A 20278-nucleotide genomic window follows, 5' to 3' on the forward strand; every position below is an offset into this window, starting at 1 on the left:
TAAATAAGCTTTAAATATTTTTAAAGACATGCTGTTGGCTTTTTGGCGATGAGACTAATTTTATAATTATTTGTAGTCTCTTGACTTCTGAATTCCAATCTTTACTTACTTTTCTGAGACCTCCTTATGACTCAAATAATTAAATCTAATTTTATACTTCAAAATGAGCCATAATCTTTGAAATTCATTTAAAATCAATTCAAGGGCATTTTCTTCTTCTTCTTTTTTCTCCCACATACAAGTCTTAACATGTCATTTTCCATTTTTTTGATTTTTTAGAATTTTTGGGCATAATTTTTATCTTTACCTTTTCTAGCCTAAAACTTTGTACAATTATTATTTTACCTCTAGTTCGGCTTAACTCCATAATGACTCTCATATATACCTCTAACATAAATTTTGGCCTACATTTATTTTTATTTCTCATTCGTGAGTTTCAAGACTTCATTGAAGTCTCTAATTTCCTCTTATCTCAATCTCAGAAAACTTTCATTTTGTGATTTAGTCCCTGGAAATTCTTCCTCTGTCCCTCTAGAGAACCTCTGGGACTCTTACCAAAAAGGATTTGGTAGCTTGTTATTTTTAAGCTAATTCTTGTATTTCTAGACCCAAAATTCGAAATGTTATAGTTCCATCATAAAATTGTCCCAATTTATATAATTTATTTAAATCTCATTATAAATGTTTTTATTTTTCTTTTAACTTAAATATAAGATTTTAATTTTAAATGTAAGACCTCAGTTTACTTTGTTATTCAAATTTATTTTTTCTAATTTTTTCTATTGATTTCATCTGTTGAGAATTTTTTTAATTTAGAAAGTATTTTTTAATGCAAATGACCAAATATGTATTTTGACAAAATAAATATCATTTTTTCCGAATAACTAATTTAATTAATATTTTTAATTTATGAATATTATTGAATAATAATATGTAAATATTTTTTGTAAATATTTTAAATTATGATCCTTTATTTAGCATATCTTTGGAGGAACAGTGTTTTGATTGAAGCGGCGAACACACACTTAACGCTCTTTCCACACTTATAGTGTGCTTTTTTATTATTTTACATGAAAGAAATTGAAGAGATTAAAAAGTTTAATATTACCTCGATCCTAATTATAAGAGTCAGTTGACTAATTTGAGAAGATTAAGAAAGTAAGTTGAGTTAGTTATTTGTCCTAAATAGGTGTTGTATTTCCTAAAATATCTTTGCTAATTAAGTGTTTTAACTAGAACTATCATTATTAGAATGACTACTTTGGAAAAAAGGTATAAATATGAGAGACAAAGTGGATTGTGATCTTATATTTAGGACTAAAATAAAAGTCAAATAGGGTCTTATATTAAGGACATGAGGTAGTATTAAAATTTTCACCTGAATTTAAATGGTAAGCGCATATCATCAATAACTCTTTTCTTTTTTCTTTAAGACAGAAAATTATAGTTAATAACTTTTATTACAGCATAATTCGATAAATTTGGACCAAAAATTTTTAAATTTTAAATAATTTATTCAATAAGTTTTGAAATATTTTTATAATTTTAATTCAATATATGGTGCTCTATTGGATATAAATATATGAGAGAAATCTACAAAAAGAAGTCCAAAATTATTAAATTTCAAATCAGGTTTGTTACTAATATTTTAATAGGTTGTGGCAAAAAAAAAAACAATATTTTAATAAGTTTTGATAATATTGGCCTTACAAATAATAATACATTTTTGTTGTAATTATTTATTTATAATTTAGTAATTTCAATTTTTTTAGATTCTTCCTAAGGGCTCATTTGGTATGCTGGAAATGAAAGAAAGAAGAGAAAATTTTTTTAATGATCTCAATTTAAAAATTAAAAAAATGGAGTCAAAATGTTTTAATTAATTTTTCCTAATTTTTTTATATTGTATATTCTTTTTATCAAAATTTTGCAACATTACTTCTTTAATTTTTTAAAACAGGTTTACTAAAATTGTTTGGTCCATCCATTTTCTTGATACCAAATGCCCCATCAATAATTTGGTTTTGATTTTTTTTATTAGCACAAATATAATATTTTGATATTATACTTCTCCAACTAATTTTATAATATAATTGATATTACAACATGGAACTTTAGGATCTATCACTATTTATTTATTAATTTTGACGCCATTTTCTTTTATGTGCCCTATTTTATCAGAGTAGCGGCTAGCCACGATGACAAAATCCACTCCACAGATTAGATCCACCATAAATAATGATAAGGTAATTGCCAAAACATTAAAAAAAAAAATCACTGTAATGAGATTAAGTGGTCATACGCTGGCAATAAAAAAGTGTTTATAACCAAAATCCTGAATTCAAATATTACGAATAAAAAATCATTCCTGAGAATTAAAAAACATTTGTAATGAGATCTAATGTAATCCAACTTTAATAATTTGAATACCGTAATTTGCAAAAGGAGAAAAATTTTGTGTTCCCTTTTGATCTATAATAGGCCCATCGGGACATTTCGATTGTCTTCCGCAAGGTATGATTCCGTTTCAAAGTAAAAAAGAAACTTTCTACTGCACACGTGAAAAATTACTAGAACGATCAAATCTGTTACTCCTGAAAAGGAAAATTTCAATACTGTTGTTTGAAAGCAACAACTGATGTGCATTTTGTGATGCAAAAACACATATGAGTTGAGATAAAATTTTACTGATATATTTCATAAATTACAATTAAAAAATTATTTATAAATTATTTTAAACAAGCTATCCATGCCCAGTCAGCCTACTTTCTTTTGGGATACAAACACTAGGCACGTTATAAACGGATCGTTCATGCGACATGTACAAGGGAACTGTTATATTACAAAATTACTAATCTTGTCCAAACTTTCTATTTCATAAAGAAACACAATACAAGTCCTTCCTTTAACATTGGACATAATTATCAAATATCATTTTTAATATTTTCCTCCGATATTGAGACTGGCAGTGCGTTTTCTCTAAAAATTTTCTTAAGCCTAAAGTTATGAGGCCTCATAAAATAAATATGGTTGTGAAAATATATATATATATATATATATAAAGAAAAAATGTGTTCCTAATTGTGAAAATCCAAAAAAAAAAATCTTTAAAATTTCAAATTTTCAAATCAGAAATACCTACGAAAATGTGTTATGATTTGCTTTTCAAATATTATCAATTATTATTAAAGCATAATAAATACAACTAATTTTAAATTTTAAATTTTAAAATTATTTTTTTCCCCAAAAGATTCTCTCTCATTTTAGAGGGATAAGGACAACCGCTCAGGTATTTTTTTCTTTTGGGTAGTAACGACCGATCAGATTTTAAATAGCAGGGTCTTGCACGCACTAAAACAAACTGATTGGCGGTAGATGAAGATCCATTTCGGTTTTGTCGTTAATACACATTCGAGATCAACTTCAAGAGCCACGTTCATGCTTCGATCAGCGTCTAGCTATTTGAAACTTCGAAGCAAGAAAATCCTCCTTTGACGTTTTGGGCTGTAGGGGTCTTCAGTCTTCACCGTTCCTAGGCGTATTTCACTTTGTTCACTTTGGTTCCAGGAACTGGAATGTGTGGTTCTTATTAATCTTATTCTGTAGGTATTTTTAGTTTGATTAAAAATTCTGAACAATCTCTCGTTGTTTTCCTTTTTCCGATATTCATTTTTGGGTAGTAGGAAGAGTGGAATAGTAGCAAGACGCAATAAGTACAAGTAGCTGAACGCTCTTCGGTGCCCGTTCTAAAGGTTTCTACGGGAGAATCAAAAGGATTCAGGCATTTAGTGTTAAGAGTTTAGGATTTCTTAATTAGGATTTTGTGCATGCCTGTTTACAGTCATGCGCATTCCTCTTCTCGACCGTGTATGATGATGACTCGTGTCGTTTTTCGTTCTATTGTATTGTTATTAAACGTTGTTGTGGTTTTGAAGGATTTTTGATTTATTGTATAGTTATTTTTCCCCAGTTTGCTTTCCTGGTCTTTGTTTTCTTTTGATTTACTGTTGGCTTGAATGAAATTCCCCATTTTAATAAACACGTTTCTGAGGGGATAATGTGGCATCCAAAGAATGTATTGCTTATTTGAATTAACTTTTTTCCTTTCTAGCTTAACACTTGAAGATTTTAACAATAATTTATGTGTTCTTTTTACCCTTGATTCATTTATCCTTCAACTCTTGGCCTTCCACTTAAGGCTTGTTCCTGTCAGCTACTATCATTAATATCTGCACCTGCATTGAAACTACTAAATTGTGTTCCCTGGTTTTCTTTGTGGAGTCTAGAATTAATTTAATATTTCTCATTAATTGGTCCTTATTTTGTAGGGACCTTAATCTTAGATGATAGTGACAATGACTTCACACGGTTGCTATTGTCACCATGTAGAGTTGACCGCCCAGGGAAGAACACCAACCACTCTTGGATTCTCTGGCTCAATTTCTACTGATAGATTTTTTAGTTTCAAAAATTCAAGTCATCTTTTCGCCAAGAAACACAGATTTCCGAGGTTTCTTATGGAGATGCAACAGACTGAGGCGCCATCATCAAAGTACGGCGCCAATACACATGTTAAAATGGTACCAGCGATTGAGCTTTTGAAAAGAAGGACAGCGACAGCAAATAAAGGCAAGACAGTGAATGGTTTAAAGCAAGTAGTCAATGGGGCAGCTGTTATCACTTGCATGTATCGGTAGTTATAACGGTTGTTCATAATAAATACTCTTCTGACACAGTAGCTCGAGCTTATAATATAATTGTTGAAACTTTATAACCTATAGAAATGTCTCAATACAAGGACAAGTTTTCTTCTCAAGTGAATAAGAATAAATAACAGAAGAAATGATGATCTTTAGATTTAATCCAGGAAATGAAAATCATAAATTAGGAGCAAATAATTAGAGAATTAATTTTATTAAATTTTATCGAAGATCTGATCGATAATTGTTTAATCGATAAAGTTATCGATTAATAGAAAAAGAAACAATTCTAAAACATAGATTCATTTATCAAAGTTATTATGGATCACACATTTTATGGAACATGTTACCGATAAATAATGAAATATAGTCAATGTGATTTTAATTGAAATCGGTTGAAAAAGCTTGTGTCTTAAAATAGGTGCCGTCTTAGTTTTTATAAGAATATAAGATGATTAAAGAAGGCTGAGAAAAACTTGAAGATAAGAAAATATCATATTTTCTGAAAAGTATCGTGAAGACCAGTTTAAAGAAATGAATTTGAACTTTATGGAATAGTTTATCGATAATTGAAGTAAGTGTAGAAAAAAATTTTAACCAAATTTATCCGAAATGTTATTGATAAGGATTTGATTGAATATTTTATTTGAAAAGCTTTCTAAAAGACTTAGATAGAGTTAGAGAAAAGCATGACAATAATTGATTAAATGATCAATAAGTGTAGTTATCGATTAGATGTTTGATTATTGTGATTATCGATAGAGTGATTAATAATTGACCAAGTAAAATTTGAAGTAGAGAGGTACTGAGTGAAGCTTGATCGAACACATGATCTAACACTTCAGCAAGACAATCTTAGACAGTACTAGAACAAGTTATCGATAAGTATGATTATCGGTAAGGTGATAGATAACTCCAAATGCATTCTAAATAGATATGATTTGAAAGGAACTTAACAATAGTCTATCATGTGATCGATAATCTCTCTTATCCCTAAGGTTATTGATAATAGTTTGTTAACTGTGAGAAGCTTACCATTTTGACCTGACAGCTTATCAAACATTTGAATTATCGATCAAGCGATTGATAATTGCCTGATAGAAATCATATTCAAGCAAGTTTATCAATGATCGAAATGGTGATCAAATAGTATGTTGATCTAAGACGTTATCTAGCACAGTGGTTATGTAACATGCTATCAGTAAAACTTGATGGTATCTAAACTCATAGAAAGTTAGTTATTTATCTAACACGTGTTTGGTCAACCCAATAATCCAACACATGATTGAATAACAACACATGATCAAATCTAAATTCTTCCCTTTTTTGATGATGACAAAACAACAGTTATATTCAAAAATTTAATCATAGAAGTAATCAATTAGCAGATCAAAAATGCAAGGTTAATAGCAAAGATCAAGAACTAATAAACCGTGGAATTAATAGCAGAGATCAAGAACTTGTTAACTGATATTCAAATATCAAAAAGGTCATTAGCAGTCATTAACAGAGAGTCAAAACACAAATCATAGACATCAAGAAACATAAAAGCTAAACCCTAATCCTGAGATCTCTTCTCCTTTTTTTTGTCAGCATCAAAACTAGATAAAGTAGAGACAAAGGATAAAGTAGGCAAGGTAAAAGGAATGGGAAGAGGAGGTAGTTGAGAGATTGGAGAGAGAGCTTGAGAAATAGGTGGGAGAGGTTAAGGGTAAGAGATAGGAATGATGGCCAGGGAGATTGAGATAGAAATAGTGGTTGATGATGAAGGAGGACAGGTAGATATAGTGGTGAGAGGACTTGGAGAAGGAATTGGAGAAGGTTCGGGTGTAGTAGAGGAAGGAGTAGGTGTAGATGGATGAGTGAATAAATCCTCATAAGTGAATGAGGTACCAGGTGCAAAGAAATTGGCAGAGAGTGAGTTGACTAGACTCTTAAGCTCCTTAAGCTATTTGTCCACAACATCAAATCTTTAAGAGACTTCTTTTTCCAAAATCGTCATTGCTTGTTTGTGAAGACCTAAGATGGTGTAAAGCCCTTCAAATTTCTTGTCAAAAATTTCTTTATATTCCTTAGCAGTGGTGTATGGTCTGCTCTCAAAGGCTTGAAGTTCACTTTGGAACAATCCTTGTATGGAAGCTCCATAGAATAAAGGTGTAGAGGTCTGGGTTAGGTCTGTAGAGGACTGAACTTCATCTTGACCCCTCGAGGCACTAGTAGTTGGCTGTTTCCCTTTCCTTTTTCTGCCTTCTTTTGAACTGGTTGGAAGGGCAATGAAATCCTCATCTTGTTTAGTTGAGTGGTTCTAAAAATGAGGATTTTCTCCTTGGTATCTCTAGGTTCTAGATGTGCAATGTTATGCACTTGGAGAAAGTAGAAAACGAGTTGAGAGTAAGGTATGTGTCACACCTCCTTTATTACCTTATTATATGACAATTAGAACCCTTTAAGATCATTATATAGGCCTTAAGTATGAGAAAATCCTCAGGAATTTAAAACTTTTTGTAATTTTAGTCCAGGTCATGATTTGGTACTTCCAGGTCACGACTTTAAGTCATGGAGGCCATTTTTGCTTCCAGGTTTTGACCTCAAATTCCTAGGTTGAGACCTGGGGTTATAGAGAGCCTCTGGTCACTGTTCACTGAAATCTTCTTCAACTTTGAAAATTCATAACTGAATATAGAAAAATTAAAACAAGGCGATTCCAATTTCTATTTGAAGCTTGTCATGTGTAATATAAAGAAAAAAAATACTCATTGGCATCAGATCATTACGAAACAGAGCCAAAAAAATTGTCAAATTGCTCTGTTTATATGGTCATTTTCTAATTTTCTAGTATTTTAGCCTAATTTTGGATTTGCACACAGATCCATTTTAAATGATCTACTACTTGTTTTGAAGATTAGGATGTGTACTTTAACCATGCCAAATTTCATAGGCAAAATCAACCATTTGGCATACTTCCACTATATCACTGTTTTGTTGCTCAATTAGAGATAGTTTATCCCCTTAACTTATATTAACAATTCATGATTAATTCCTTCCATGCATAATACCATTCCATCAATCCATAGACTATTCACCATACATTATCATAGTTAGCTATACATGCCATCATCATTATTTATGATCCCGTAACATTAATGGCATGTTCATATCATATATTAACATACAAGTTATACAATTTAATACAATGAATTCTTTTAATTTTTTTCCTCTTTCCTTGCTTCCACTTCATGCATCCTTTACTTAATCATTATCACCTATTATGATTGGTTAAGGGAGAGTGAGATTCTTGAGAATTTCAGTAGCAAACATTATCACATACATTTGCAAGATGGATGCTAATGTATGGTATGTAATTTTTCATGAACTTAGGTTAGCTAGTGACATTAACAATAACAATAGGAGTCCAGGTGAAGAAGCTTCATGAAGAAGAGGATCAGACACAAGTGGTCATCAAACACCCCTGCAAGGCCAAGAGGCAGACTGGGGTTGGGGATGAAAACATAACAATGAAAAGAAAAGAGGCTAAAGTATTGCCACGGTGCCCCCGTTGTAACATTTGTTATAAATGCTTGTTTTAAACACTTAGTTTAACACTAATATATGTGATTTGACGAGGATGAAGTGGTGAGCAGTAACATTGTAACATTGTATGTGGCAGATTGTAAGGCAACTTTATCACGAGGACTACGTTTTGCTCATCAGAGTTGTGTTTTCAAAGGTTTTTTCTGTTGTGGCCATAGATTATTATTTAGCTTTATGCGCAATTATGTTGAAACTGTCTTCAAAACCTCTTCCATTACGACATATGTTTTGGGGGTGTTTGAAAATCCTCATTCGCCACGCCATAAGCAAGTTTGGTGTGTCATCAGTAGTGTAGTTTTTGGACAAAAATTTGTTTCCCCAATAGTTACGTTTTCTTTTTGGGAAAACCATATTGGAGAGATATCTATTTTTTTTTCCAATTTTTAATTTGGTGTTCATTTGTTTTTTCCTTTAACAACATTAATTCTTATAACTTTGTTCGATTAGAATATCTATGAATTTTTTCAGACCATAACACTTTCTTTAAGTCTTGTATAAAAATCACTTACTAAAATTTCCTTTTATTAGCATCATCAGTTTTTTAATTTATTAAAGCTATTCTACTAGCCTTTTGGTTGCGGGACTAATTTCATAAATTATTACAACCTTTCAACCATTTAATCTCATTTTTGTGTATATTTTTGAGGTCTCTTGCTAATTTAAATAATTACACCAAACAGTATACTTTTTACCAGCAATAACCTTATAAATTCCATTTAAGCTGCCTCAGGGGTATTATTATCATTTCTTTTCACAAAAGAGTTTTTGAATATTATTTCTCATTTTTTTTAGATTTCCTTGGAAATTTTCTACATACTTTTCATTTTTACCTCCTGTTGGCCGTAACTTTTTGAATTTATAATTTAGTCTCTACTTGGACTTAACCTTATAAAACCATCTTGTTGAGGCGTTTAACTTAACTTTTGGCCCGTATCTAGCCTCTTTTCTCTTTCTGGCCATCGAGACTTTACTAAAGCCTCTAACTTTGATTACACTTTAGCCCCTAATCATTTTCACTTTACAGTTTAGTCCTTGAAACTGCTTTAACTTTCTTTTTCTTCTTTGAGACCTTTGCTAAAAAAGAGTTTGGTAGCCTATCCAATTTAGACATTTCTGGTATTTTTAGGCCTAAAAGTGGGGATGTTACAATTTGGCACCACATATACTATCTCAATAGTATTGATCATTGCTTTATTATTTACCAATTGTAAATGAAAACCAATTATAAAATACAATACCATAATTAGTACTACATGATGAATAAATAAAAATGCAAAATGTTCCATTAGGTCCTATTCATTGGTGTTTTGGTATAGCAACAAATTTTCAAAAATTGGTTCATGGTCCTACAACCCCAATAAAAGTCTCTAACCATTATAAAGAGCATTAACCATCCAAAGCATTATAGAGAAAGCAAAATGATAAGTTTAGCCACATTTTGTTCCTATCCCTAAATCATAGAACTTCTTTAAAACACTCATGGAATTTATTTCTAAAGCATATGCAGAAGGCAACACAATTGACATGAATTCGGATATATCCTACAATATACCATAAAGTTAGTTTTAAATAGTGAACTCATTGAGGATTAGCAAAGAGGGAATTAATTGAGTTTGGAATATTATTTATAACTTACTTACATGATATACACATAGTAAAACTCTAAATCAGTTACTCCAAATAATGATGCAAGTTATGAAAAGGATTGATTAAAGTTAGATTAATGATTAAGAAGAACAAAAGAATAGAAAACAAGTGGTTTTGTGATAAAATTGGAAAGAATTCAACCTCTCCTTAACCTTTGTGTATTTTCAGCCAAACCTAAGGATTGAGTTAGGGTTGGATTTTAATGATTTTCATGCTTTTAATGTGCTTAAAGTGAAAAATTGTGTAGTGTACAAGTGAAAAAGTAAGTTTGCAACCATTAAAATTGAAAATAGAATATTTATCCTAAAACCCTACATGTTTTGCCCAATGCTTATTCATGGAGAAGGAGTTGGATTTTATAAATTTTGAGGTTGGAAATAGATTCTACATACAAAATTATGTGGGAATGCCACATGGAATTAATTTTAGAAAGATTAGATTGGAAGTCCAAAAATTAGAAGTTAAAGTATGTTCAAGAGAGCTATGTCTAGAAATGGCTTATTGTTATGGCTCTAATAAGTGAACGGTACAATGTTAATATAATTAGGGCCATGTGATGTTAAGGAAGATGAAGAGAAAAGTTAATCAATCAACTTCAAGGATTGGTTGCAAAGGAACCAGAGAAAGGATGTGATAAGTTAAAGTAGTAAACTTTACCATACTTTTATCTACTTAGCATTTGCTTGAATGTATAACATGTTTGTTTTCTTTGTGATTCTATGAACTCATGCTTTTTGTATGTGATAATAGTTGAAGCATGTCATGGGTCTATGAGTTTTATGATTAATGCATGATAGTTTCCAAACATATCATTATGTCATGAGAATGTTAAATTTACAAGCACGCTATAAATACCAAGCTATGCCTCATATATTTGAGTGGTAATTGTTTGCTACTAAGATTCTCTTGAATCTCACCCTATCCTAACCATCCATAATAGGTATTATGTGTCAAGATGAAGAATGCGTGATGAGGATCAAAAGCAAGAAGAGAAGAATTAGAGAAATATGTTTATTTATTATAATGTAATATTTCTCCTTTATCTTGATATATTCATGAACATGCCTATGATGTTATATAATGATGAGCATTGAGAATAGCATGTAAGATTAAGCATGATGATACTTGAGAATGATTTATGGAAATGGTTGCATGCATGCTAATGTTTGTTTATAGCATGCTAATTTCAATAGGAGAATAAACATTTCAACAGTGACCAGCATAATTGAGACAGAGCAAAAGTGAAGCAAAGAATAAATCTACCATGATATTTTATAAGTAACAATACACACTCTAAGCTTCAAAATGAGTAGAAGATTACCTAACCTGGATATATGCACTAAAAGATATGATTTTCACAATTAGAATAGAAAAACTATAAAGTACTATTTGACCAAATGAATAGTACATCTTCACATTATTTTTCTGTATTGAATAGGCAAGTAAATGAACCAAAAAGTATTTTTTTTTCCTATAGAGAATTAAAAGAGCTTTAAATGGAGACTTGAATCACCTTAATACAAACTTTTTTTGGACTAAAAAATTAGAATTTACCAAATGAATAATAATCCGAGAATAAAAATATAACTTTTCAATGCATGGGCTTGAATACATACTAAATAGGGGTTAAATGATAGGTGTTAGCCTATCTTGACCAAATTGACCAAAATTTTGTCAATAATACAACATCTTAATAATGTTATAAAACTCAAGGCAATTTTCATTAGGCGTAGAGCAAGTAACTATGGATTAGTTTCAAAATAAGATAGGTATTAATGGTCTCTCTAGTAAACCCCTATATTGGAGTAAACCAATTACTTCAGACATCGTTGGTCTAAGTGTAGCAGATTCTTGGGTGCAAAGTAGGCCAATTTCTATGATTTTCTTTACTTCTTCTGCATCATAGTCATTGGATTCCAAGGTATTGTCCACCAACTCTAAAGGTGTGCCACTTGCATATAGTTTCCAAGCCTACAAGTAGGATCAAAGTGAAATGAAATAAGAAAAGGGAAGAAAAAATAATACAAACTGATGTTTTACCCCAAAAAAAAAAAAGACGTTAGTTCTTGTTCCTTTTTAGAAAAAAAAATAGAATTATCATTCTTAAAAGAGTTAATTGTTTTACTGACTTGTTAAAAAAAAGCCTATTGCATGTAAACTTCCTAAAATGACTGAATTTTTTTAATAGTTATTTTCTTACCTTTTGTAAAAGGAATTCACCTTCAACATCATCATTAACCTTCAATTCCTTACTTTTTTGACCACTGATTATTTCTAAAACAACCACACCATAGCTGTAGACATCAACCTTCTCAGATAGTTGGCCATGAATTGCATACTCTGGTGCTGCATATCCTCTATAATATGCATAATAATTTTAACATTATGGATCCAAAATAACATGCATGCATGTGCATAAACATAAATTTTAAGTCACAATTGCTTATAGACATGCATGTACAATATAATATTGTGCCATGAAAATGGATACGAACTCTTTTTTAATATTCATGCTTTACAAAGAAAAGAGAAAGTTTAAATTATTTATTAGTGTAGCATAGGTATTCTATATATCATCCTTAATATACATCTTGGTTAATGTGTGAAGTATTCATGTATTATATTAATAGTTAAAATAATTAGACAAATATAATTGATTTAACTTACAATGTTCCTGCAAAGTTTGCACTAAGATGATATTTCTCCTCATGTAAAAGTCTTGCCAATCCAAAGTCAGCAATTTTAGGCTGAAGATCATCATCTAAGAGGATGTTATTAGGCTTTATATCTCTATGTACTATACGAATATGTAATTCTTCATGTAAATAGGCCAAACCCCTTGCCATGCCTAGAATTATATCATATCGCTGCTTCCAGTTGAGAAAACCTTTCCTTTTACCTGTTTTCAAGCTTATAAATGATGAGGGCTAGCAGTGCAAAAGTAGAAAGAATCATGATGAAATAATGCTCAGGAGATAGAAGACAATTATACATGTTTGCTTGTACTTAACAAATATTTTTGTAATTATGTGGTTTGGTTAAAAATATATGCACAAGTTATAATGTGATAAAGATGAATATTAGGAAACACTTAATGAATAGTATAAAATATTGTAATTGATAGGATATTACCGAATATGAATTTGTCAAGACTGTTGTTCTCCATGTACTCATAAACAAGGATTCTATCATAGTCTTTAATACACCATCCCAAAAGTCGGATAAGGTTGCGATGATGAACATTACTGATAAGCTTCACTTCACTTTCAAAATCTTCTTGTATCCTTTTTGAGCTGCATAAATTTAATTTCTTGATTGCAACTACTTTTCCATTTTTCAAATTTCCCTGTTTATTAGAATTAAGAATTTCAATTATGAAATTATGTTCATGACTTGTGTAAGAGACAACTTAAGTTTAGAGAGAACATGTTTTTGATTAAAAATATTGGAAGTACAAGAAATCTACCTTATATACAGCACCAAATCCACCCTCTCCTAGTTTATTTTGTTCCCTAAAATTATTAGTTGCATACTCCAACTCGTTATAGTTGTAAGTAACCAGACCATTCAAATTGGTTGCTTCAATTATGTCTCCTGTTGGTGAAAACATCAATTAGATATGCTTCATAAATTAAAAAGGAAAAAACCATTCATTCTTAGAAATAAACATCCATCACTCACTTTTTCATTTATGTAAAATATTAAAACCAAAGCATCATGTTTAGCCTTTTAAAACTAATACATACATATATATTAATTGTAAACCTTTCAAATAGTATTTACCTATGGAAGCCTTAGTAGTTTTTGGTAGTCTAATCCAAGCAAATAATGCAAGAAGGATAAAAGCAAATGCTGCACCTCCGAAAACTTCACCAATGATAGCCCCTTTATCCCTTGAACCTGCAAGGGAAAAAAACTATCCAAGTTAACACTAATTAACATGATGCATATCCAACATAAAGTTTAAAAGTACATACAAACAATTAAATTGTCATATGTTGCAATTAGGTATTATATTTAAATCCTTGAATGAATTGTGTAATATCCCACATTTTAGGTCTAGAGATATAAGAAATAGCCTAAAATAGGCAAGTTATTGGATCCTAATTGGCAGGAGTCCCAGAAGTTTTCTAAAAGAATAAAAGAATTCTCAAGGACTAATTTGCAAGGTGAAAGTTTTCTAGAATCGAGAAATAAGAAAGATAGAGACTCTAATAAAGTCTCGAGTGCTAAGTAAGAAGAATGAGAATGAATATGAGCTAAAGATTATACTTAAAACCTCAAAGGGATGATTCTTGAAGTTAAACCCTAGTAGAGACCTACTTGTAATTTTGAAAGGTTTCAGGCCGAAAAGGTTATTGATGGAAAGTATGCCTGAAAATTTCAAAAAATGGGAAATGAGGTGTTTAGGCCCATCCAAGGTTAAAAATGATGAAAATACCCATGAAATGGATTTTTAATAAATTGACTAAAATTAATTATTTAAAATATAAGAAGGCCTAAAATAGTTAGACAAAGATGGGAAATAATTATTTAAAGAATTACGTAAGATTGTAAAAGTACCCCCAACCCTTAAAAGAAAAGAGGTTAGCTTTAGAATAATTTAAAGCCGAATTTTACAGAGAGGAGGGTATCTCGAGAAAGTCAAAATAGACTACTCATAAGTTAGAGTTTGACTTGAAAAAAATTAGACAAATTCTTCATGAAAAAAAAAGTTAGCAGTACCCAAAAATAGATTCTCGGAGTTATGGACTGATAGAAAGAATTTGGTTAAATTTACTCTGACATAAATATTATTAAATGTTTAATAGAGAGACAACAGGAAAAGCATCTCTCTCTATCTGCATGCATATATAATGCCATGTGAAATTATTTGTGAAGAAAAAGGGTGTCAAAACATGTCCTAATAGTACCGGATAGGTCAGGACCTGAAAAAGTACTCGATATAGTATAAAATTGTGAAATAAGTGCAGGAATAGTCAAAGGTGAGAGGGAGTATGAATTTCTCTCTATCTTATTTCCTATTTTAATGTTAATTTAATGAGGAGACATGAAAGGATATACAATTTGTCTAAGGGTATAATTGAAAAAAGTTAAATTATAATAAAATATTGTTTTATAATCACATGTGCATTAGGTAGCATAATGTAACATCCTGAATTTTAGATTTAGAAGTACCAAAATTAACTTAAAATGGGCAAGCTATTAGACTCCCTTTTAGCAAGAGTTCCAAAAGTCTCCTGGAAAGATAAGAAGATTCCTAAGGACTAAATCACAAAGTAAGGATTTTCTAAATCACAAGACAGGCAAGTTAGAGACTTTGATAAAGTCTCAAGAGCTCGGGTATGGGAATTAGAAATGGTTAAGGGGAAAAAGTTATATTGGAAACCTCAGTGAGATAATCCTTCAGGCTAAACCTAAGCAAGGACTTAATCATAAATTCAGAAAGTTTGGGCCGGAAAGGATAGTAATGGAAAGTATGCCCAAAAATTCTGTAAAAATTTCAGAAAAATGAGAAATGAGGTTTTGAGGCCTGTACGAGGCTAAAAATAACAAAAATACCACTAGAGCAGATTGATAAAATTTCTAGATTTTTGGCTAATTATGAATACTAGCAAAAATTAAATTATTTAAAATATGAGGAGATCTCAGATAATTGGAGAAAAATCAGAAATAAATACCTGAGGAATTATTATAGGTTTTAAAAATGATTTCGTCCCTAGAAAGCAAAGTTGTTGGCTTTAACAAAATTTAAAACTTTTTTATACGCTATCTGAAATGTTTATGGGTTGACTTTTGGGCTGATAAAATTTAGAGAATTTCCTCATAATGAAATGGCAGTATTAGTACCCAGAGACAGATTCTCAAATTCATGAACCGATAAAGAGAATGTAATCAAGTTTATTCTGAAATAAATATCATTAAATGTTTTAATAAAAGAACAAAGGGAAGAGCATCCCCCCTCTATATGCATGTTATATAATGCCATGTGAGGTTATCTATAATAAAAAAGGTACCAGAATATGTCCCAGGGTTATAGGGTAAGTTAAGACCCAAAAAAGTACCCGATACTGATGTAAAATAAAATAGGTGGAGGAATAATTAAGGATAAGAGGGAGCACAAATTTCTCCTTATTTTGCTCCCTATTTTAATGCAAATTTAATGAGGGGACATGGAGGAAATTATACAATTTGTTGAGATGCATGTTTGGAAGAAATGGAATTGTGTAATAAAATATTATTTGTGATCACATGTGTGATGGCAAGTGTTTAAGCAAGATGGCTTAGGATTTGTACACTTGGCATAACACATTTAGATTTTTTCCCCCCATTCCCTATCATTTTACATACTTCTTAGTCTAAACTAGATAATGCATTCTAAGTAAATCTCAACCAAACAAAAAGCATCAGTAGCAGTGAATAATCATATATCTCAACATTTATTCAAAATATTCTGACCCAATTAAGTGCCTGTAAAATATGCAATCTATTTGAAGTTTAAAACCATACCTTGTTTCAAAAAGTGGTTGATATCAATGGTTTGATTATCAGCAAAAAAGGCATTTGTGGAGTATCTCATGAAACAACCAGCTTCATAAGCCCTCGCATTTGAGTTGGGAAGACAAGTATGAAAGTTGATTAACGCATGGTAAAGGCAATCCTGGCAACCACTTTGTGAGACTGTCTCAACACATTGAGCAAAGGCATAAATATATAAGCCATGACTATTAGGCACAGGTGTCTTGGTAGCTGCAAAAAAATTTGGGATTCTTGGGATTACTATGTTCAAATTCGTTAGCACTTCTTGCGCCGTTGAGGCAAGCATAGAGGAATTTTTCACTTGCTTCCCACAAAATATGCTACTAGGGTAGTCTCTAGCTAGGTTGAAGAAGTAAAGGTTGTCATACCTGCATCAAACACGCATCAAAGGCATATAAAAGGTTGTCACCAAATGTCTTTTTCGGTATTTGGCTAGGTTGAAGAAGTTAAAATATTCCTTTAATCATTATTTCTATTATTGAAAACCCTTTTAATATATCCTATCAATATTATAACTCAGGAAAATATTTAATTTGATAGACAAAATGAATTATTGGGATTTTACCTATAATACCAAATCAAAATTCGTAACTATTGTCTATATTTAGGGTCGAAAAGTATCTGTCTCTTTGGAAGATAGCTTACTGCAAACGTCCTTTAGAACACAGAAAATTTCCGAAATACAAATGAAAATACGTCTAGCATGCTCTATTCATAACTTCTAGTTTCATTACTTCTTAGAGACATATTATTAATTAAATCAAGTTTTCATTCTTCTTAACTGGTTAATTTTCATTCTAAAAAGGCCATTATTATTTGATGCCAAATTAAAGAAATGAGACTATTATTAGACATTAGTTTTCCAAATTTATAAATAATCATTTTATTTCAGTCAAATATATGTAACATATTAAATAACGTTATTCACGAATATCCAGGAGCTACAATAAAATGAATCACACGTAAGGATTTTTCCCCAACCAAACCCATGTAAGGATCTCAACTTTTAAAATGACTCCCAAGATTCAATGTCCAATAATGAAGCATTAAATCATTAACTTGCGATTCAAATAATATTTTTACGTTCTCTTCTTTATTACTTCCTTATTGTCTTTTTATAAGAAACATTTAACAATATCATTTAGATAAAAAAAATGGTTAAAATTGGTTAGAAACAATAAATATACAAAAATTGTAATTTTTTTAAGGGAAAATTACACTCAGGTCTCACAGAGTACAATTAATATCAAAAAGGTCCCACGAAATCGCGAAATGATTCTGAAGTCCCTAGGGACCTGTGTATAATTAATTCTAATTGTGAAATTACCTACTTACCCCTGTTAATTTTATTGCAACGATTCGTTTACAATCTCAACAGTGGCTGTTAACAACCCGAGAAGACGTGATTGACAACCTCGGCAGTGCTCATGACAACTCACTTTGTGGAATGCCAGGGGCGTTGTTGAGATTGTTAATCACCTCTTCTCGGGTTGTTAACAGCCACTGTTGATGTTGTAAATAGGTTCTAATTTTATTTACAATCTCAACAGTGCCGTTAACAACCCGAGAAGACGTGATTGACAACCTCGGCAGTGCTCATGACAACTCACTCTGTGGAATACCAGGGGCGTTGTTGAGGTTGTTAACCACCTCTTCTCGGGTTGTTAACAGCCACTGTTGAGGTTGTAAATAGGTTCAAATCAACAGGGGTAACTACGTAATTTCACAATTAGAATTAATTACACACAGGTCCCTGGGGACTTCAGAATCATTTCACGATTTCGAGGGACCTTTTTGATATTAATTGTGTTCTGTGGGACCTGAGTGTAATTTTCCCTTTTTTTTAATCAAAAATACAGGGGAGATTGTATAAGTGAGAATAAGGAAATGAACCAATGATGCTTCAGTATAATAAGATAATAAATATATTAAGTATTAAAATAAGTACTTAGTGAGGGTGAAATGGGAAAACTAGCCAAAAAATTTGACGAGAAGGTAGAGAAGGTGGTTTTTTTTTTTTAAAGGATGGAGGGAGTAGTTGGACCAGCTCTCTTCAATATAGGTTATATATGACCTCTAATCCTTAATATAAAAAGCTAGTTTGATTTTTATTTTGGCTTTAAATATAAGCCCCAATTCATTTTATCTCTCATATTTATTTATTTATTTTTTAAAGTAGTCATTATAGTAGTTGTACATGTTGAAAATTCCATCAAATAATAGTTCTAACTAATACACATGATTAACAATGATATTTTAGAGAAGATGACGCCTGATTATTTAACAAACTTCTTTAATATACTTAAATTAGTTAACTAGTTTTTATATTAAGGACTGAAGTTAATATGAAGATTGTTAAAAGCGGTATAGTTCAGTTAGAACCATAGACATAGGAAAAAGGCTTTAATAATCTTTGCATCGATAGCGAACACTCATGAATCATCTGGCTATCAATTTGATCATAGAAATTGGAGATCTTACCGTGTATCATTGGATTGTTACCTTTGACTATTTGTATATGAAAGAGAATATATGTGGCAAAATTGACTTGTTTAGAAGGGACACCATCTCAATGACACCACTGTTTTGTCAATCTCTTCCATATGGTGTATGCACTTGCTTTTAGTATATGTAATGACCTACTTTGATAGCCAGTCATTATGTTTGTAATAGCCTATTCAAGAAAGGATTTAATTATCCTAAAATCCATTGACAACTAAGGAGTATATAATAACAAGTTTTAGTATAAAAACCAACAACTGTTTATGCTGTTTATTTGTCATTGAGATTTTTTGGTAATTAATTTTTTTTTTCTTGAGACCTTATAATAGTTCTTCCTTTCTTTTTCTTTCATATATGTAATCATGGGTATTAATAATATTGTTTTTTTTTCCAGAGAAAAGAAGAAGAATTGACAGGCTTACAAAATTCATCACATGAGTGTCGGTTATTAAGCCCCCAATTAACATCTTCCCTTCTTTTTTTTTTTTTGAGGGCACATTCTGTGCTCAAAGTGTTTATCTTAATTTGAACTATTTAGATTGATTTTGAATGGTTCAAATTGAATTTAAAGTTTTTATGTATTTTAATCAATTTTTTATTTTAATAGATATACAATTTAAAATAAAGAAAATCTTACAACTAACATTTCTTTAAAAAATAAATCTATCATTAACAAAAATTGCATGTTAAATATTTTAAATTTAAATCATCTATATTAAATCTTAGACTGCTTAAATTATACTACCTTCGGTTCTTAATATAAGACCCTATTTGATTTTTATTTTAATCCTAAATATAAGATCCCAATCTACTTTGTCTCTCATATTTATATATTTTTTTTCAAAATAGCCCTTCTAACAATAATAGTTCTAGTCAATACACTTGATTAGCAAAGATATTTTAAGAAAGACAACACCTATTTAGAACAAATAACTAACTCAACTTATTTCTTTAATTTTTTCAAATTAGTCAATTAGCTCTTATAATTAGAATCGGATGTAGTATTACAGCAATGAGCGCATTGTGATGGTTTTTATTTTTTGTCAAATCAAAGTTGGAGTACTTTTACCTGAGAAAGCAGTCATCGTAGAGGATTCTAGCCCACTTCAATCCCACGGAGCAGTTTCGTGCATTCACAGCGGCGGAGTCGAAGCAAGCGAGACAGTCAGGAATGGAAAGGTAGTTTCTGCACTGAAAAGACCATAGGCGGGATTGTGGCCTTTCAATGACTGTGCCGTGGCGAAGTGTTTGCTTTGGTCTCTGACTTGCTCTCTCAGGTGCTGTAATGTCGCGTTTAG

At 30.9% G+C, this 20278-nt stretch overlaps 1 protein-coding gene across 2 annotated transcripts; it reads right to left on the reverse strand.

The window, feature by feature from the left end:
- Window positions 1-11515: 11515 nt before the first annotated feature.
- On the reverse strand, window positions 11516-20172 carry LOC114748549 (putative serine/threonine-protein kinase). 2 transcript variants are annotated; one of them, XM_028936977.1, is made up of 7 exons: window positions 20050-20172; window positions 13722-13838; window positions 13405-13532; window positions 13071-13284; window positions 12606-12837; window positions 12139-12295; window positions 11516-11909 (listed from the first exon to the last, which is right to left on the reverse strand). In XM_028936977.1, the coding sequence occupies exons 1-7, from the start codon at window positions 20063-20065 to the stop codon at window positions 11694-11696; spliced, it is 1080 nt and encodes a 359-aa protein (XP_028792810.1). In that variant the 5' UTR covers window positions 20066-20172; the 3' UTR covers window positions 11516-11693. The 2 variants fall into 2 exon arrangements, with proteins under 2 accessions (XP_028792810.1, XP_028792809.1); XM_028936976.1 differs by lacking the exon at window positions 20050-20172 and adding an exon at window positions 16449-16816.
- Between the last annotated feature and the right edge of the window lie 106 nt (window positions 20173-20278).

Source organism: Neltuma alba, unplaced genomic scaffold (genome assembly GCF_004799145.2).
Source record: "Neltuma alba isolate B1F8T4 unplaced genomic scaffold, ASM479914v2 tig00005730_pilon, whole genome shotgun sequence".
NCBI classification, from domain to species: domain Eukaryota; kingdom Viridiplantae; phylum Streptophyta; class Magnoliopsida; order Fabales; family Fabaceae; genus Neltuma; species Neltuma alba.

What these genes read in the sequence shown, in the direction of transcription:
- LOC114748549 (XM_028936976.1), bottom strand. Translation starts at nt 16,764, where the DNA reads ATGCTTGCCTCAACGGCGCAAGAAGTGCTAACGAATTTGAACATAGTA. An exon ending in CAACCACTTTTTGAAACAAG is followed by an intron (nt 13,839 to 16,448) that starts GTATGGTTTTAA and finishes TTTCCCTTGCAG; the next exon opens with GTTCAAGGGATAAAGGGGCT. An exon ending in GCAAACTTTGCAGGAACATT is followed by an intron (nt 12,296 to 12,605) that starts GTAAGTTAAATC and finishes TGCATATTATAG; the next exon opens with AGGATATGCAGCACCAGAGT.